The sequence below is a fragment of the Rhipicephalus microplus genome, chromosome 5, assembly GCF_043290135.1.
Source record: "Rhipicephalus microplus isolate Deutch F79 chromosome 5, USDA_Rmic, whole genome shotgun sequence".
NCBI classification, from domain to species: domain Eukaryota; kingdom Metazoa; phylum Arthropoda; class Arachnida; order Ixodida; family Ixodidae; genus Rhipicephalus; species Rhipicephalus microplus.
The window spans coordinates 62676532-62694455 of record NC_134704.1 but is presented as its reverse complement, the minus strand read 5'-3'; the positions used below and the strand labels follow the sequence as shown (position 1 = coordinate 62694455).

The 17924-nt window shown below is 46.2% G+C and overlaps 1 protein-coding gene across 1 annotated transcript; it reads right to left on the bottom strand.

The window, feature by feature from the left end:
• Nucleotides 1-8082: 8082 nt before the first annotated feature.
• LOC142817490 (uncharacterized) lies at nt 8083-14825 on the bottom strand. The gene is made up of 2 exons (XM_075894506.1): nt 14099-14825; nt 8083-12402 (listed from the first exon to the last, which is right to left on the bottom strand). The coding sequence occupies exons 1-2, from the start codon at nt 14823-14825 to the stop codon at nt 8471-8473; spliced, it is 4659 nt and encodes a 1552-aa protein (XP_075750621.1). The 3' UTR covers nt 8083-8470.
• Nucleotides 14826-17924: the final 3099 nt, after the last annotated feature.

Genomic DNA, 17924 nt, shown 5'->3' with positions numbered 1-17924 from the left:
TAACAGTGAGTGAGTGAGTGAGTGAGTGAGTGAGTGAGTGAGTGACAACTTTTATTCATCCGAAGGGTGAGGGATGAGGGAGGCTAAGCCAAGTAGGCTGCCAGGCCGTGCCTCTCGATCATGACTTGCGCTCGTTCCAAGATCCGTGTCTGGATGTCCCTGTTAGTGCTGCAAAGAAGAACCTCCCATTGTTCCTCGGTAGGGAGTGGGTCGAAGAGGTTGAGGGATACCCAGCGCTGTCGCCTCGAGCGATACACCCATCCAGCCCGCCACTTCAGTCTTCCCAAGCAGTCTGAGGTCACCTGGCATCGCCTACAGACCTTCTTCTTTCCATGCCCTCTCGTGTTTTCTTCGATCCACCCAGACATCAATCCACTCTGCTGCCTTTGCGGTGTTATGGCCTCACTGAATCCACTAACAGAGAATCCACGATATGATGTCTCCATCTTTCACATCATGCTTGTTAACGCAATCATGTAGCCGTCAACGAAGACATGCGTGTGGTATAGTGGCATGACTAGCGGCACATACTGGAGTAGGTTTGCACTCCCAGTTATTCCCCTGTTCGCATAAAAATCACGCGGCAATGACCTGATGTAACTTTGCCCAGTTCGATGTATAGTGTGCCAGTGCATGTGCGCACGATACAAATGATCGAAAATGCTGTCTCTTGAACTCGGCAAGGCCTACATTGACCCGCGAAACCATAAACTTAACTCTACGCACTACTGTATGCTTCACTTGACTGACGCGCTTGCTACATTTTTCACATTAACAGATAAGCGTTTGCATGGAAGAAAGACAAGTGAGGCTCTTGCTTTCTTTACTTGTCCTCCCTTCATTGTCCTAAGAAAAATTGATTAATTAATTGATTGATTGATTGATCGATTGAATAGCGAGATATTGGTGTACGAGATATCTAGCTCGCGCCACTCATATTTTCGAGAAGTCATATATATACGCCAACTCCAAACTAACACATACATAAACATCCACAGATTGCATACGTACTATATACTGAACAGCGTTCAGAGAAAGCCCGTGGTGTCGAAGCACACCCACGCTCTACCACATCACGTGAGAATGTACGGCACACACCGAAGAACACGAAGAGAAGAAGAGCAGAGAGGTGTGGGAGGCAATGCTGTCCAGCCAAGCCCTTGAGGACCAGCGGAAGCTGGTCAAGAGGGCTGAAAGGATGGCGAGAGCCAGCGGTGCCTTGGAATAGGGACCCGACCACGCGGCGCTGCCCTCTTTTAGCGGCAACGAAGTCTTCTCGCTAATAAAGTTTTGTTCTTTTTCTATGAACAGTGCAATATAATTCCCCTTGACAAAGTAATACAAAAATGCTTCTGTTTTCCGACGTACGATTTCTGCTTCATATATCAATGTATATTCTCAGCGAAATGAACGAATAAGTTCAACTATTGAGCTGCGCCGACAGTATGTTGCACTATAATATGGTGATTATTGTAAATAATATGTACCAAAGCTGATGCAATGCTTTTATTTTTTTTGGGGGGGGAGGGGGGCGTCCAGCATAGAGTTACTATGTATGCTACCTTTAGGTGGCATATACATTTAGATAGCATATACAGTAAGGGAGCACATTCAGTAGGGAGCGTATACAGTAGCTCTAGTCCCCTAATCATGTGCCAGCGTCTCCATAAAGAGAGGCCACGGTAACGCTGAGCCACAGTCGCTGGCGTAGCGGAGCCTTCGCAAGAACTAACAGCAGAAACTGTTTCTTGCTTCATCTACCACTCAACGGTCAGCGGACTTCGGGCACGACGTTTACCGATAGCACTTCTCAGCGCTTGTGACATATGATTTTTATGGTCTGGGCAACAGGTGTCGCGGAAACTGATTCATGGTGATCGATGCTTGGCACGCGGTACGTATACAGGTACTCTAATTCATTGCATGCATGGTCGCTATAGTGGCTCTTTGGCGCCACAACGGCTTGCCTGGATGAATTAATTTAAAATACCTTATTCGCTGACGATATTTTGCAGACTGTATAACCATCTTCAAAGGAATCAACCCCGCAGGCTATCACGGGCGCGACATTCTATGTCAGTGCCCGTTGAAGGTCTGTTCGGGGTAAAAGGAAAAAGGATCACATTGTTCTTAACAGCATATGGTAATTTTTGACACATAAAAGAAAAGAAGAGAAATAATAATCAATGAATCTGCTAGGTAATCTCCTTTTGTCACACAGGAATTCGCAGAGGGTACCACAGACGTTCCTGTAGCTGAATTCCAATGAAGCAGCCCCAAAGGAGAAAATATTCGGAGTACAAAGTGAAAATTCTTGTTTTCAGAATAAAACTACAAAACATTTATTCCTTTGATTTTTTAAACGGCGACATGTCAGTAGAAAATGTTCGATAATCTCAGGATTAAGTAGAGGTTCTCTTTCCTGCTCCTGCTCATGCCCCAACCGAAACCATTTTTCAATAATGTGGTTGTACATTGCCTCCAAGATCGGAAGCAATGCACAGTCACAATATGAAGGTTGTAACATTGTGCTCGCCAATAACACGTGACAAATGATGTGTTACGTTGTAGTAATCAACATGATTGATATTTACACCTTCATATACGCATACGTCCATACCACATATAGAAGGTGTTCTAGGAAAGGCGTTACGGAAAACAGAATATTTACTCACTGACTTCACGATTTTCTGTGGTGAAATAAATCTTAATATGAGTAGACACAGCAATTACGACGCTAGGTAAATAGTATATTTTTTTTTCATTAGCGGAAACAGGCGGTTGAGGCAAATGGGAAAATTGCTGTCCCTAGAAAAGTGCCCTTGTCACTTTGAGATTTTAAGAAGTCAGTGTCTGGTAGTCATTGCACAGCGTTAATATTCAACTTTGCCCTCCGTCATATAAGGGCCATTCACAAAAGTAATTGATAACCTATTTAACGCATCATTATAATTCAATCAACCAAAGGATTAAGCAAGATTTCATACAGGCTACTCAACAATCGACCACATTCATACTATCAATCATATGACAGAAAAATGCTCAGAATACACCCAACCACTATACACAGCATTCATAGATTGTACGGGAAGGCATTTTATTCAGCAGAGATATCAGCAGTCATGCAGACATGGCGGAATCAGGGCGTCGACAAAGCATAAATAAACATTCTGGAAGAAGTTTACAGTGGATCAACTACCACCATAGTGTTCTACAAAGAATGCAACAGAATAGCAAGAAAGAAGGGTGTAAGACAAAGGGATATGATCTTCCTAATGCTATTTACCACGTGCTTACAGGAAGTTTTCCGAGGCCTAGAATGGGAAAATTTATGAATACGAGTTAACAGAGAGTACATTAGTAACCTGCGCTTCGCGGATGGCATTGTATTGTTGAGTAATTCAATGACAAATAGCATTTCAATGTTAATAATTATACAAGGAGAGCAGAAAGGCAGGTCTTAAAGATCTGCAGAAAATGAAAGTAATTTGAAACAACTCGGAAGAGAACAGCGCTTCGAGATAGGTACCAGTGCACTGGAAGTTGTAAAATAGTACGTCTACTTAGGGCAGGCACAGTAACCGCGGAGCCGAACCACGAGACTGAAGTAACTAGAAGAATAGGAATAAGGTGGAGCACATTCCGCAAGCATTCTCAAATTTTGAATGGTAGAATGCCACCATCACTTAAGAGGAAGGTATATAACAGCTGCATATTACCGGTACCTACCTACGGAACAGAAACCTGGAGGACTACAAAGAGGGTTCAACTTCAGTTGAGGACGACGCAGTGAGCAATGGAAAGGAAAATGAAAGATGTGACCCTAAAGTACAAGAAGACAGCAGAATGTATCAGGGAACGAACGGGTGTTAAGGACATCATAGTCTAAATCAAGAAGAAGAAATGGTCATTGGCAGGGCACATAGCGCGAAGGCAAGATTAACGCCGGTCATTAAGGATCACAGAGTGGATTCCAAGAGAAGACAAGTGGGTAGAGGGGAGACAGAAAGTGAGGTTGGCAGATGGGATTAGGTAGCTTCCAGATATAAAATGGTCGCAGCAAGCTAAGGACCAAGTTTATTGGTGGAACGTAGGAGAGGCTTTTGTTCTGCAGTGGGCGTAGTCAGGCTGTGATGAATATTCAACGAAATTCACCGGAGAAACCGTTACAGAAGCACCGATGAGCGCAACTAGCAGTCGACCAGAATCATGTCACTGTTCACGACGATGATTGCTGTGGTGTTAGTTCTGCATTCATTAACGCACGTGCTCCATACGTGCTGTAATCACAAATGGAAGCTACGCAACCAAGGTGCGAAGTCGATCGATGCCTCGTACGATGGTCGCTGATTTCGGACGGCTCAAAAAAGTATGGCAGTTGGTTTCAGTTTCTTCGCCTCTCTGGGACGAAAAGAATCAAATTGCTTATAAAACAGTTATTTAACTTCATTCACGTAATTTTCTTTCACGATCTTTGAATTTCGCCGAAATACCTAATCGTTGAGGACACTATCACAACACAAAAGCGGTACAATGTCATGTTTGTGCGTTAACAAACCTGTCCATACCCGTCTATTTCCTTTCTTTTCTTTCTTGGGACCTTGGAGGCGGAAATGATGTAGGCCCGTGTGCTAAGATTTGGGTGCACGATAAAGAACCCCGGGTGATCAAAATTTCCGGAGCCCTCCGCTACGGCGTCTCTCATAATCATATGGTGGTTTTGGGACGTTAAACCCCACACATCAATCTTTCTTGGGACCTGAAATACTCGACGAGCGAGACGCAGTACCATACAAAATTTCTTCAGCAGCTGCATATATAAATTACTTCAAATATGACCTGTCGCTTCTTTCTTTAATTGCTTACTTGTAGATTCAGCATCGCTTTTGAAAGGAAGGGTTCTCACTGAAGCTGTGTATGAATGAATGAATAAACTTTATTTAAAGTCCGTCAGTTTTCTCCGGGCAAGGTGGGGGAAGAAAGGATGAACACCTGTCCCTTCGCACCCTCCGTCAATTATGATGGCGGTGCCTCAGGTGGCCATTCGAAGTCCTTGGACCCAGGCGGCGTCTACGCAGAGATCCGTGGTTTCACCCGTGACACTCGGCACCGTTTTAAAGTGTGTCCTAACTCATGCCACTGTATTTCATTTCATTTTTTTCATTTTATTATACTGTCAGCCCCATTTGGGCTATAACAGGGGCTTATTCACTGAATGCATGAGCACGCCATCAACGCTAGTCGATTGCACATTAGACGTGCGTCAAGGTCAACTACGCAGCTCTGTGAAATGCATGGGCTCGCGCGGACGAATATGTATCTGCTGTAGACTGCTCGGGACTTTCGTGGGCATCAAGTGGATGGCGCTTTGAGACAAATACTAAATCGGAAGGCATCAGCGAAATTTCTTCAAAGACCACAACTTCACAAGATTTTGCTGTTACACTTGGAAAAAAAAAAAACGCCAGGCCTGCACGAGACGCGCAGCACTGTCACAGCAAAAGCTGGGAAAGTGCCATTTCAGAAGCCTTTTCTTTTATTACTTTTTGAATTGCTACTGCAAGCACTTTTTCAGGGTACACACTACGCCATTAATCATATTGTAGTAGGAAGGAATTCACTATGACATCCTTCTTCATTCTTTGGACAAACGTCGTACCCGCTTCACACTTGCAAGAAACTGTGCAATATTTTTTGTGTGTGCGCTCTGGCTGACGATCATGAAAAAATTATGCCATAAGCTTTCATAATCTCAATCTTACACAGTGCGTATGCGTCATAGTAAATAGGTGAACAAGATCCAGCTTGGGTAGGAGCATATGTGACGTCCCACTCGTTGCGCAATTCGCAATAGATGACACCTGGTTGTTCCTTTCCTGCTCTAAAACGCTTTATTACTCATGTTAACGTGATTATTTTCCTGACATCAAGCATGCCTGACGTCAGTTTGCAATGGAGTTCTGAGAACCAACGTGGCTCAGTAGTATATTACTGGGCTGGCACGCAGGGGACCCAGGTTCGAATCATAGAGTTTCATAAATGTACACTAGAGGGAACTCTGGCGCTAGTGTCTATGAGAGCTGCAACGCACGGCGCTTTGGCGAGCATGAGAACGATGGGTAGTACACGGATTTGTCTAATCTTCACACTTTTGGCTCCGTGTGTGTTCGTGTAGCTTGAAGCTGTTTTCTTACGAAGCAAAAATCAGCAAATGTTCAGCGGTCGCGCTTTGCCACTTTATTCTTTTAGGCTTTCCATTTCGAATCAGGTCACGAAGTTCAAAAGGGATCGTTCTTTCCTTCGAAACAAAACCGAAACACAGCAATAAACGAAGCCACAAGTGCGATTCACCACTCGCTAGTACGAAGACTAGGCGAATCCATGTACTACCCATCATTCCATCATTCCCATGGTCCCTGAACGATCAGAGCGCCAGAGACCCCTCCAGTTAATTTTAGGAAACTATATGGTTTGAATCTCATGGTGTCTTTGGTGTTTTTTTAGTTTTTTTTTTATTTCGTGCGATAATGGTTACGGACATTAACGGCGGCGGCGTCGGACAACTACGGTGCACACGCGACCCATGTTGTGATCTAATGACATCTTTCGCTGTAAAGAAAAAAGAACGAAGTGTCGAACCAAGCAAGCGGCAGAATTCATTAGCCATTCAATTTGTATTCATTATTGATAAAATTCTAAATAGACATAAAATACACGTGTCAAATTTTTAAGGTAATTTTTTCATAGGCATATCCAGGGTGCACGTGAGCCAGTGAGGAAGGTCATCATCATCATCATCACAATCCGCTATGTTAAAGTGGACGATGGAGGTGAAACTTAATTCTCAAGAAAGAAACAGAAAGGATCAAGTTTTCATACCTGGCACATGCTACTCTAAAGCAATTGCACCTCGATCTGCATGAGCCAGATGTGCTGCGTTTCTAACCCTCGTTCGAGACTTGATTTGCTAGTCATAACGATGGAATGTTGGCTAATATAATTTCTTTTTGACTGTTAAAAAACTGCAGGATGCTTGATCTCCGCCTTCAAAAGTAAATCGCGATAGCGTAGTCTGGCCTCGCGCTCATCGCCCTACGTATACTAGGCTGCTTCGGTTCTCGGCGCATCTTTCAACCGTACCGTGAGGAAGCAAACGACTATGCGCGTAACATTGTCCGTTTCCAAGTATCATTCATTGCCTACTGGAAGCACATTCTTTAAATGCCCACTCCACCACTTTTTGTTAGTGCGTGAATGCGAATCAGCTATAAGGGCCCACTATGCGCGTCGGTATATAGCAACGCGCGAACCTACGCAGCTGCTCACATTGTTGACGGTTCTGCTGCTAATGATGGGGAAATATGACAGCGCTTTAGAATGGTTGGGTATTTAAAACACCCGCTCCTTGCTCGATACACATTCCGTGAAGCCCGGCGCGTTTCTGTGCTTCTGCCAGCCAATATATTATGCGCTGAGGAGACTCCTTTTGCGCTGAGGAGACATAGCTCTTTTTAATTTTTTTTTCAGAGCACTTTCAGGTCTTGTAGCTATATTAGGGAACATATTTTTGCCCGGCAGACGGTTTGGGTTCGAGGCTCCCTCGAATGCGGAATTTTTTTATCTCTTTTTTTCTTTTTCTTGATTTTTCGGTCATGGACAAGATTTTTTTCGCTCACAGCCAATGACGCCGACACCAACGCCAAAATTTCTGCTACATGAGATGTTCAACGCTATCGCATTAAAAATAGGCTCTCTAGGGATCCCTCTAATATGACAGGAGAGAAGGTCCCAGACCGTTCGCGATTTTCCCGAGACAAGAATTGCCGTAGAAGGCAGGTTTCACAACTTCATATATACATAAAAAGTTGTTACTGGCATTCAATTGGAAGAATTTGAATGGAATAGTCCGGTACGTTAGTTTAAAAAATATCTATTATATTGCAAACTTACATGTAATCGTAATTACTTACAAGCAGTCAATTACGCAAAATGTCTTACGTAACAACTCTGTTTAGTTGTTTACCGAATCCCAACTATAGCGCTTCGGACATGTCGCCAAAATTTGTTGCGTACACAGAGAGATACTGAATAACGTTATCACTTTTATTAATGAATAGTTTAAACGGAAACAGTTATAAGCCTGACATCAGGTCTAATTGGTCCCATTATACATAAATCATTGCGCGTACCAGCAGCGCATTTTTGCCGTCTTCTTTGTTTAGCTGCGCTGGGTAAACCAATTGCTGTCTCAGAAGCAGCGTCCAGTCAACAGCAGAGTGCGCCAGCTATGTATTCCAGCAGGTTAATTGGAGTGGTAGTACGAAGTCGGAAAGGATTCATTTTACACTCGTTCACTCTATAGTGAGGTGGTAGAGTTTCGAAAACGCTAAAGTTCTGGACCTTTGCAGTGGATGGCTTCGTACGGGTTGTCGCGGCACCTCGAAGCAAACGAAACGACGGAAGGAGATTTTTAGACCCTTCCAGAAGTGGACGTATTGTTCACGGGCCGACTGTGAATGGCTGGGCTTGGATTGTCCATTCGAATAGGGTCAATGATACGCCAAGCTGGTGCAGTCTTGCTACTGCGCTCTTCGATGTGCCTCGGATTCTCATGCACGGCCTTGACGGACGGTGCGTAGGAATTGTCCACGATGGTAATCCTTCTGGCACGTGCGCTGCGAATATGGTTCGTGTCGGCGTCATTAATGTCAGCGAGATTATACACAAGTGTCTTGTGAATGTCAGTGGCTGGCTTTGTTTGCTCCGACACGCCGGTGCCTTTCGAAGCAGCTTGAACGAGCATAGCCGGAAATCTTCTGGCCGCTGGGCGGGGGGTCCTAGGGTACCCACCCGGGATAGATCTATGAAAAGCTGCGGACGACCTCGCGATTACCTGCCTCGGGTGTGTCGTCAAAGCGGGTCGAATGTGCAAGGCATGTCGAATTATTTTGTTGGTAGCATTTACCTCGTCTTGCCTGAACCGACGCACCTCGAAGGCGCTTGTGAAAGATTGCGTGCCTGCAGCGTGCGCGGATGTACCAACACCGCTGTTGTTCAGCCCAGTAGGAGGAGCCTTTACACCGAAAGAATGTACTGCAACTCGAATAGCGGGTGTTGGCGTAGCTGTCGCTCCATTGCTGGTGATCGCACTTTGGATGATCATCGCCGGAAAGATCGCCGCGCTGGCATCTTGGGTGGAGCTTCTCGGCTTTGCATCATCGGTGGCTCCAACTGTGCTGGCCGTCATGGACACAGAATGACGAGTTGGTGCGGCTCGAATGCGCCAAGCGGTGAGGTATTTCACACCACTAGACGCCGCATTTGCAAAGTCTACAACAGGACCTTTACCATTCGTTGTGATCGGTGACGCATTCGCATTGAGAGCGCTGTTGATACGCAATGCAGGGTAAGTTCTATTTTCACTGGGTCTTAGCGGAGAAGCCATAGTGACTGCCGGGGCTTCGCTGCTGGGCTCTCCGAGTTGGAAGTTGCGTGCATTGGCGTCTATGCCCCCGCTCTCTCTACCATTATGCGTCGATGCTACACTAAGGCTTACCGCCATGGTAGATCTTGTGAAACTGAGGTCACCGTTACTCTCAGCCTCGGCGATTTCTTTATCGGCATCGCTTACAGCCACCGTGTCATTGGCAAAGTTGAATGGTGATCTTGGGCGAGCACTAGCAGCCACGTTAGTTAGAAGGGGCTGGCGCTCTTCCGCCTTTCCTGTTGTGGTTATGTTAGCATTGTCACCGGGGGAGCTGGTACTTCCGATGACGCCATTTGTTACGGTGTTAGTGACCGCTGCAGTTCTTTCGCCGGTTTCAATGGAGCGACTCCCACTTACCTCGACTGTTGTACCGGCAGCGCTCGATGGAGTGGGGACAACGCTGCTTTTCATCCAAGGAGCCAACGTCCTGTCGTCGAAATCAGAATGTCGAGCGGTTCTATGCACGAGCGTTTCCCGAGTAGATATCGCTGGTTTCGTCACAGGAGTCACTCGATTACCTGTTATCCCACTTTGGATGGTCATAGCGGGAATGGTGGCGTATCTGTTCGTGCTGTCTCGTGAGCTGCGAACATCTGGAAGAACAGTAGCTTCCAAACTCTTAGTTCCAATTCTGACGGTAGGTGACGTAGTGGTCGTAAATCGGTCGTCGCGCTGCGTCCTTGTAGGTGGACTGGTCGTGACAGGCAGGGAAACGGAACTTCGAACAGCCGATCTCAATTCGAAGCTGTGAGAGCGCACACTAGGTACAAGTGTGCTCCAGCCTTTCGGAGTGCTCGACGTTTCGGAGATGACAGGACTGGACAGTGCCTTGCGTTGCCTTCTTGAAGCCCAACTTTCCAAGAACCTGGGTACAGTCGGCTCACCACTGGAAACTATTGTGGCTAGATTTACGCGTGTTCCGCTGCGAAAATAGCCAGGCAACATCGTCTTTACTTGCACTACAGCATCAGCGATCATTTTTTGAGTGTTTGTTGCGTACATTGCTGTTAGGTCCGTTTCGGTTAGTGCAAGTTGCGCAGGTGCGTCGTGACCAACTGACGGATTTCTTACTGACATAGCTTGCCTATTTGTACTCATGGACAGCACGTCTCTCTTATTATACAAGCTGTCGACATTTGCAAAGCCGGGCAAAATCATCTTTGCTTGTACCGTAACAGTACTCTGTCTGCGATTGCTTGTTGTGCGCTTCGTTAGTTTTGTACTGGCTGGTTTAATTCGCGTAAATGTGACACGACCAATTGTTGGAGTATATATCGACATAGCATGCCGATCCGTGCTTCTGGAAAGTGCACCTCTGTTGGTGTACAAGCTGCTGCCTATTGTACAACCGTATTCATTTGTTACCGGTCTACCAGTGCCGTTTATGGCTGGATTTCGTTCAGATTCGGAGAAAGTCTTGTTCCACGAAATTTCAGTAGCAGAGTAAATTCGAGAAACAATTGATTCTGCCCTAAAGTCGTTAGAAACGCCCAATGTTGTTGCATCGTGAACGCTTGTTTCGCTGCTCCATCTGGTTTGTTTACCACCATCCGCTTCGTCAACATCATTTCCCCTAACAGTATGGTTTCCTGCGGTAGCAACCATACGGACATTGTTCGTACTTTTGTTGCCAGTGCCTGGGCTTCTGGACTTTTCAGTTGAACTTTCATTTGTGATATCGTGAAAATGAGTTAGACCGCTAGCACGTGAGACGGTTCCTGCGATTTCACTAACGGAGCCACCGGTCTCGCGATGCCCGACATGATCGTCGTAATTAGCTGAATTTTTGCTGATAACCACATGTGTGCTACCAGAAGCAGAACTTTGATATTGGCTTGAACTTAATGACGTAGCATTGACTGGACGGATTGTAGTGTCGATCGTTTCGTTGATTATAAATATTTTGATCTGGGAAGTGACACCGGATGTTGCCGGTCCAGTACTGTTGAAAAGGGCTCCAGAGCGAAATTGGTCTTTCGGTATCGCGCTGTAGCCTTCTATGATCATATGAGCTGTGACCATTTTCTCAGGTGTTTCTGTTGTCATGGTTGTCTCTAAGCGCGCGCGTCTTTCCAACGTCGCGCTTGTGAGCACCGATTTGGCTCTCACGTCCATCGTTCCCGTAGTGCTTTCCTGCGGTTGTTCGGACGCCTTCATTGGCGTACTTCTAGCCAACGGCGCAGCTGTTTTCACTGGCACCAACGCTTGCTGTATCACTAGCTCCACCGGTGTGATCGCTGTTGACGTAGTGCCTATCGGTGTCCCCGTACTCTCAGTATCACTGCTTGTTTCCGGTCGAGTGATTACCAGGCGTGACACAGGATTGACGATATCTGTCTGATCTATCGTGCTGATGAAGGCGCTCCGGTTTTGGGTTGTGTGAACTTCGGTGGTTGCGGTTGCAACCAAGATGTCATTGTCGATCGACGGAACGCCGAAGAGAGTAGCTCCTTGCAAAGCGGTGGTGGATGATGGGGCACGGGATGTCCCGTTGAAATAGCCTGCAGGGGATGGACCCGTCCCGTTTTGGGCTGCGTCAATGTTGGTGGTTGCGGTTCCGACCAAGATGTCGTCGTCGATCGGAGCAACGTCGAAAAGACTAGCTGCGTGCAAAACAGTGGTGTGCGTTGGAGTGCGGGTTGTCTCGTTCAAATAGTCTGTGGGGAATGGTCCCGTGCCTCCGTCCCAATTGTTGTAGGGATCGAAGTGTCCGCTGAAGGCGCCAGACGTGCTCCATCCTGCAGGTTCAGCACCATCACGAACACCTTTAGCGGGTCTGACCGATATGCCAGAAGGTTTGGCGCTCCCGGAGACGGCAATTTCGTGACCTTCCGCGCCGGTGACATCCCCCGTCTTTGTTTCAGCGGCAGTGCGGAGGGAAGTCATTTTCCAGAAAGCGTCCGTTCTTTCTGTTCCTGCAACAATGACATCAGGTGGTCCACGCTAAACGCAATCATTTTCCGAATTTCCCCCTACGTTTATTATTTCCAACAAAAACATCTAAAGCCTGATTTGGATGACTGAAATCATATATAATAAGCAACAAAGAGTACAAAATGACGCCATCTGTCGATCAACGACGTTCTTGCTCCTACGGTCTTTTTTTCATTCTACTACTTTTTTTTAATTCTACGCTTTAGCTATGAACCAAATAGCTCAGTTAAATACTACAGTGAAATCTACGGTGGGATCGAGGGTGCTCCCAGCCCGTTCTCGCTTTATAGCAAGCGATGCAAATGTGCCAGAAACAGGAAAATGTGCACGTGCAGCTCACGAGTGTGTCAAGGTGATGTGCATAAACATATCAGATTTTACGAGTAGCCAACAAAAATACAGACGCAATGTTCTGCATGAATACAGGCATGGATTGAAGCAGGAACAAGTCACCCGTAATGTGAAAACGAAATGCAATAAGCATTAGCGGACTGAAACGTCTAAAAAACCTCCCCCTTCCCCCCCCCCCCCCAAAAAAAAAGACAAAAAGTATTGCCCAAGCACTTCGTATACAAATGGTTCACCACCGAAAGCTGAAACGTGCTGCCCCGGTGTTTAGCAGTGCGTTCATACCGACGTGGCACTGAAGCGTTTCCCAATTACTGGTTGCACGTTCGTGCTTCTTAATGAGATTGGACACACCTTTCGCTCGGGTTTACCACAGCGTTTATTTCACCTGCCGCACATTGTGCCGGGCATGATCATGGAGGAATGCGGTGAGCGGTTAAATGCATTTCGCAATGAGGTAATCACGGCGCTTGTTCTCGAACCAAAGGCGGTTACAGACGTCGCCGCCAAAGCCAATGTGCCGCTCGAGAAACTCCCGCCGAAAGCGGCGTTCGGCCTGGCGAACACGCTCCCGCAATCATCACATTGGCACCGCAACGCCGCGTTGTTACAAGCGTCTGACATCGTGAGCCAACTCGGCGGGGAGCTTTCAGAAACTGTTGCGCGCGGGCTCGGCGCCACGGCTGCGACGACGTCACTGAAAACGCAGCCAATGGCGCGCGTGCTTGGGAACGACGTAACTGATAACACAGCCAATGAAGAGCGCTTATGACACCACTGCCAGCCGGTTTTTCGTTTCTCCTAGCCATAAAGCTTTGGCTGCAAAAAAAAATATATATATGCGGAAAATTACTGATATAAACGTTACATAGGACGTATACAGTTATGTCTTGGTCTGTTTATAAGTGTCGTATTAGAAAAGCAATGTTCGATAAACTAATTCCGAGTTAGTTTAAATAACGTCTTTAATATCCTAAAATACAGTGTCATAGTTATAATTTTAAGCGATGTGTATTCCGAAATATTGCTTCATTTTGTTTAATTCCTACTTGGCTTCATAGGAACGCAATTCATGAACTCCCGACCTAACACGTCAGTTCCCAGGATGGCGCCTTTTGATAACTATACGAAGCGTTAACGGTCCATCAAACCCCCTATTATTGGAATATGTAAAATGTTCGACATTGATTACAGAATTCATTTCCTGAACAATACGAAATATTAACGAAGTATAGATGAATAGTCCTTTATACGTAATGATCGTTATACATCACCACTGCAGCTTGCTACAATAATTTTGAAAGTGCATATGGTATACACTTGGGATACCTTTGCTATCGTAGTCTGTACGCGCCGATCCCATGGCACGAACTGCGGTGGTGCTCGTTGTAGCACTGTCGACGCCGATGGCCCTGCCGCGGTCATAGTCTTCGACGATAGTCACTAATTCGGCAGGCGTTACTGCGCCCTCTGGGTCAGAAGCACTTCGGATGGTGCCTGGCGCAACCACATCGTCCGCAGGTGGTTCAGGGTAGTAGTCGTCCAGAATCTTGGGCGCTGTGGTAATAGACCGCCAGCCGCCTCCGACACGGTGACCTTTGCGAACGTAGATTTCGACAAACACGGGAGCAGTGCCGCTTGCGACGAGCGACTGAGACGCGTTGAGCAGCGCGGCTGCGCTGTGCGATGTCGTTTCGGTGGTTATCGCTATCGCCGCTTCAGACGTGGCCGTCGATTGGTGGGAAATGTTGAGCACTTCCACGTACGCGGTCGCTACCCTCTCCACTCTGCGAGCCTTGGCGCGTGCCACCATCCTGACGATGACGTGGCTGGCTATGAACGTCAGTAGGCCTAGCGAAACGAGGATGAGGGGAATGGAAAAGGAGAGAATGAAACGTTCCCGGATGGTCAGCTGGTTTGTTGTCGCATGCCGTGACGATGAGCGACGTGGCGACTGCCTGTCGGAGTCCCTACCATGCTTCTTGTCGGGCGGCGTCTTGATGGTGACTCGCATCGTATTCCGAGCGGCAGGTTTGGTGCGCGGCTGTCGCTCCATCTCGGCCATTCACGTCAAGCGTGGCCGCGTACTTGCGCTTTAGGCTGCGGTGACGAAGTGCTGGCCACTGCAGACGAAACAGTATTGGTGGTGTCGTTGGCTTAACTGTGCGACTCGTTGAACAGCAGGGTAGAGAGGAACAGAAGTGCTCAACACGGGGCAAGATTCTTCTTCTCTCTTTTCTCTTCAGCCCCAATATTTTATGCCCACAAGTAACTTCACGTGCTTTGTGCTGAAATATTCAATTTTTTTTTCATTTACGCCTTTTTTCGTCCTAAATAAACAAAATTTAAGCGTTTACTTCATAGGTGTCTTTAAAAGCTAGCCAGTTTTTTTGGCGAATGCCCCAGCATGGGTACTCGAATATTCCTTGTATACTGCGATCATTAGCAAAAACTAAAAGTGTTATCTGTGATGGGGTTGCAGCTGGTCACTGGACATGTTGCTGGACATGTTGCGGCTACATTCGTTGAAGCCGCCTCACATAATCGCTTTGGTCGTGGGGTCTTGCGCCACCCGATTCGCATTTCATCAGATAACAACAGATTACGTTTAGACTTCTACAGAGAGGGGTTTACACATGTCCAACTAACATTTTGGCATATATGGATAAATCTCCTGACTGCCCGAACTACAGCTATACATGTGTGTACATTTGAGCACATCATGTTGGGCTGTCCCGCTTACCCAAATAACTCAAATCGAAAATCATCTCGCGACGAGGCTTTTATTCCGCAATCAAAGGTGCGGATCGTCACCGTCAGCATCGGGCAACTTAAGGGGTCCATGGTGCCGCGGACAGGTACTCCCTGCATGTTACCTCAGCATGAGAGTGGCCTGCAGAGTTTAGGGGGAGGGGTTCAACTTTACTTTTCACCCGCTCTTCAAAGTACATCTGTCTATAAAAAATGAATGGCCTTAATTTCAGGTCTGGCAGTCTCATGCAGCCAATTGCCCACAGGGTGGGTGCCCTTTCAAGCGACTATGAACTTCGTTCTGCCGAGCACCAGGCCAGAAGTGTGCTTGCATGTTTATCCAGTGCCTCCTCCAGCAGCGGCAGATGCTCAGCTATTTCACGAAGGCTGTGGCTGGTTAAGGTACGCCCAAGGGCCTTCGCAGAACATGATGGGGATACCTATCGAGATGATGATGATGATGACCTAGATAGCACCCAGAAACAACTGAAACAGCCAGAAACAGCACCCAGAAACAGCCAGGTCGGTGTACTCCTCTACCCGTTAAGAAAAACCGGTGGTTTCCCGGTTGGCACTAGGAAACGAGCCCGGTGCCTCCTGCATTTGAAGCGAACGCTCAAACTATGTAGCCAAAAAAAAAAAGAGAATGACCCTAATTTTAGGCCTGGTGGTCCCATGCCGCGACTTTTCCACGGGGTGGATGCTCTCACAAGCGACTTTAACATTTATATAATAGGTTATAACTTTTATTAAAAAAGAACACACCCGCAGCAGTGGCTGCACGGCTAGAGCGTCCGCTTTCAATACTGGAGGTGCCGGGTTAGATTCCCAGTCTTAACCATGAACCCAGCGGATTTTCCCATTAGGTATATCTAACGGGAAAACCAGGTCGGTGTATACTTGTCTATAGAGAAGTACACCAATCTGGTGCTCGGTTGTTTATGGGTACTATCTAGGCCACCATCATCATCTCGAAAGGTATGGAGATTATGGCAATGATGATTGCGGACAACGACTGACTTATGCAGTCGATGATGTCTCGATATGTTCTACGATGCTTTTCGTATGACTGCAAGCAACCAGCAACCCAACCACCAGGAGAATGTGTCTTCTTACCCAGCTTCAGGCTAGATCCGATACTACAAAGCAGTAATATTGAAGGCGAAACTTAATCCACAACTGGACACAGCGTATCAGTTTTGACCAATAAATATTGTATGTAAATGTACACCACTCGCAACTCACTCACATGCGTGAGTGGTTAATGTCACGGGTGATTTACGGCCACACCGAACAATCCCACCACTTCGTCTATACTAATCATCATTCACTTCGTGGGTGTGCCGTGATTTGTTTTTTTTTTTCATCTTGGAACGCGCGGGTTACTTTCAGTGTGGTTGCGAGCACACGCGCGGCGACACGACGGTATCTCGAGGCAGTCTTGATAACTACGCGACTGACGATGCTCGATTCGGCCGATGGCCGTGGACTTTGAGTTCGCAGCTCGGTCACTTCGGTTTATGACATCAATTTACGGGAGAAGAGAGCACGGCTTCTGGCTAATTTGAGAATTGGGTGATTCCACGAGAGATCAACACGGGTCCAAAAGTTGATATTTTAGATTTCATTGAGTATTTTATATTTCGTGCGCCTCTCACAAGGTAGCCCGAAAGTCAACTTCGTTTTATGATTAACGGCATAACTTACGAAAAAAAAATATCAAACTTCACCAACACGGAGGCATCAACTTCGTCACCTGTCATTTTCAAAAATTGCAGATGCTATAAAAATACAAATATTTTTGTTTCAAAGAAGATATTTTTCACCTGAAATGCATGTCTAATGAAGAATGAATTCATACGGTTTTGAGTTTGTATACCTTAAGAAAATAGCTTTTAAAAATGTCTAATTTTGCGACAGTTTAAAATAAGTTTCGTATTCCCCTTTTTTTTTTCCTCCAAAGGTAATGCAAGCAGCGTTTTCAATCTTGACACGTTTTAAGGATATAGTGTGTTCATTAGGTACATAACTTATTGCTGCCGTAGGGCAAATGTAATTTTTTATATATTGCCTCAATGTTCTCATATTGTCAGAAGTGTACTCCACTGAAGTTTGAATAATAAAAAACCCCCATCTTCGATTTTTCTTAAAATCTCGTAAATAGACAACCGAAGGCCATCATACAGTAATATAGAAAAACATGTTGCATTATTTTGTTTTTAGGAACAATATTCGTGGTACAAATCAGAGCTTTTCGAGAATGCGCTGATAAGTTGTGAAATCTAGAAAGCGGAACGGAAACGCGGCAATTAGCTTCAAACGCGAGTAAACGTGACCGCATTTGGTGAAGAAAGGCTGTTTTAGCAGATAGGAGTAACTATTTTGAACACGGTATTCTACAGTA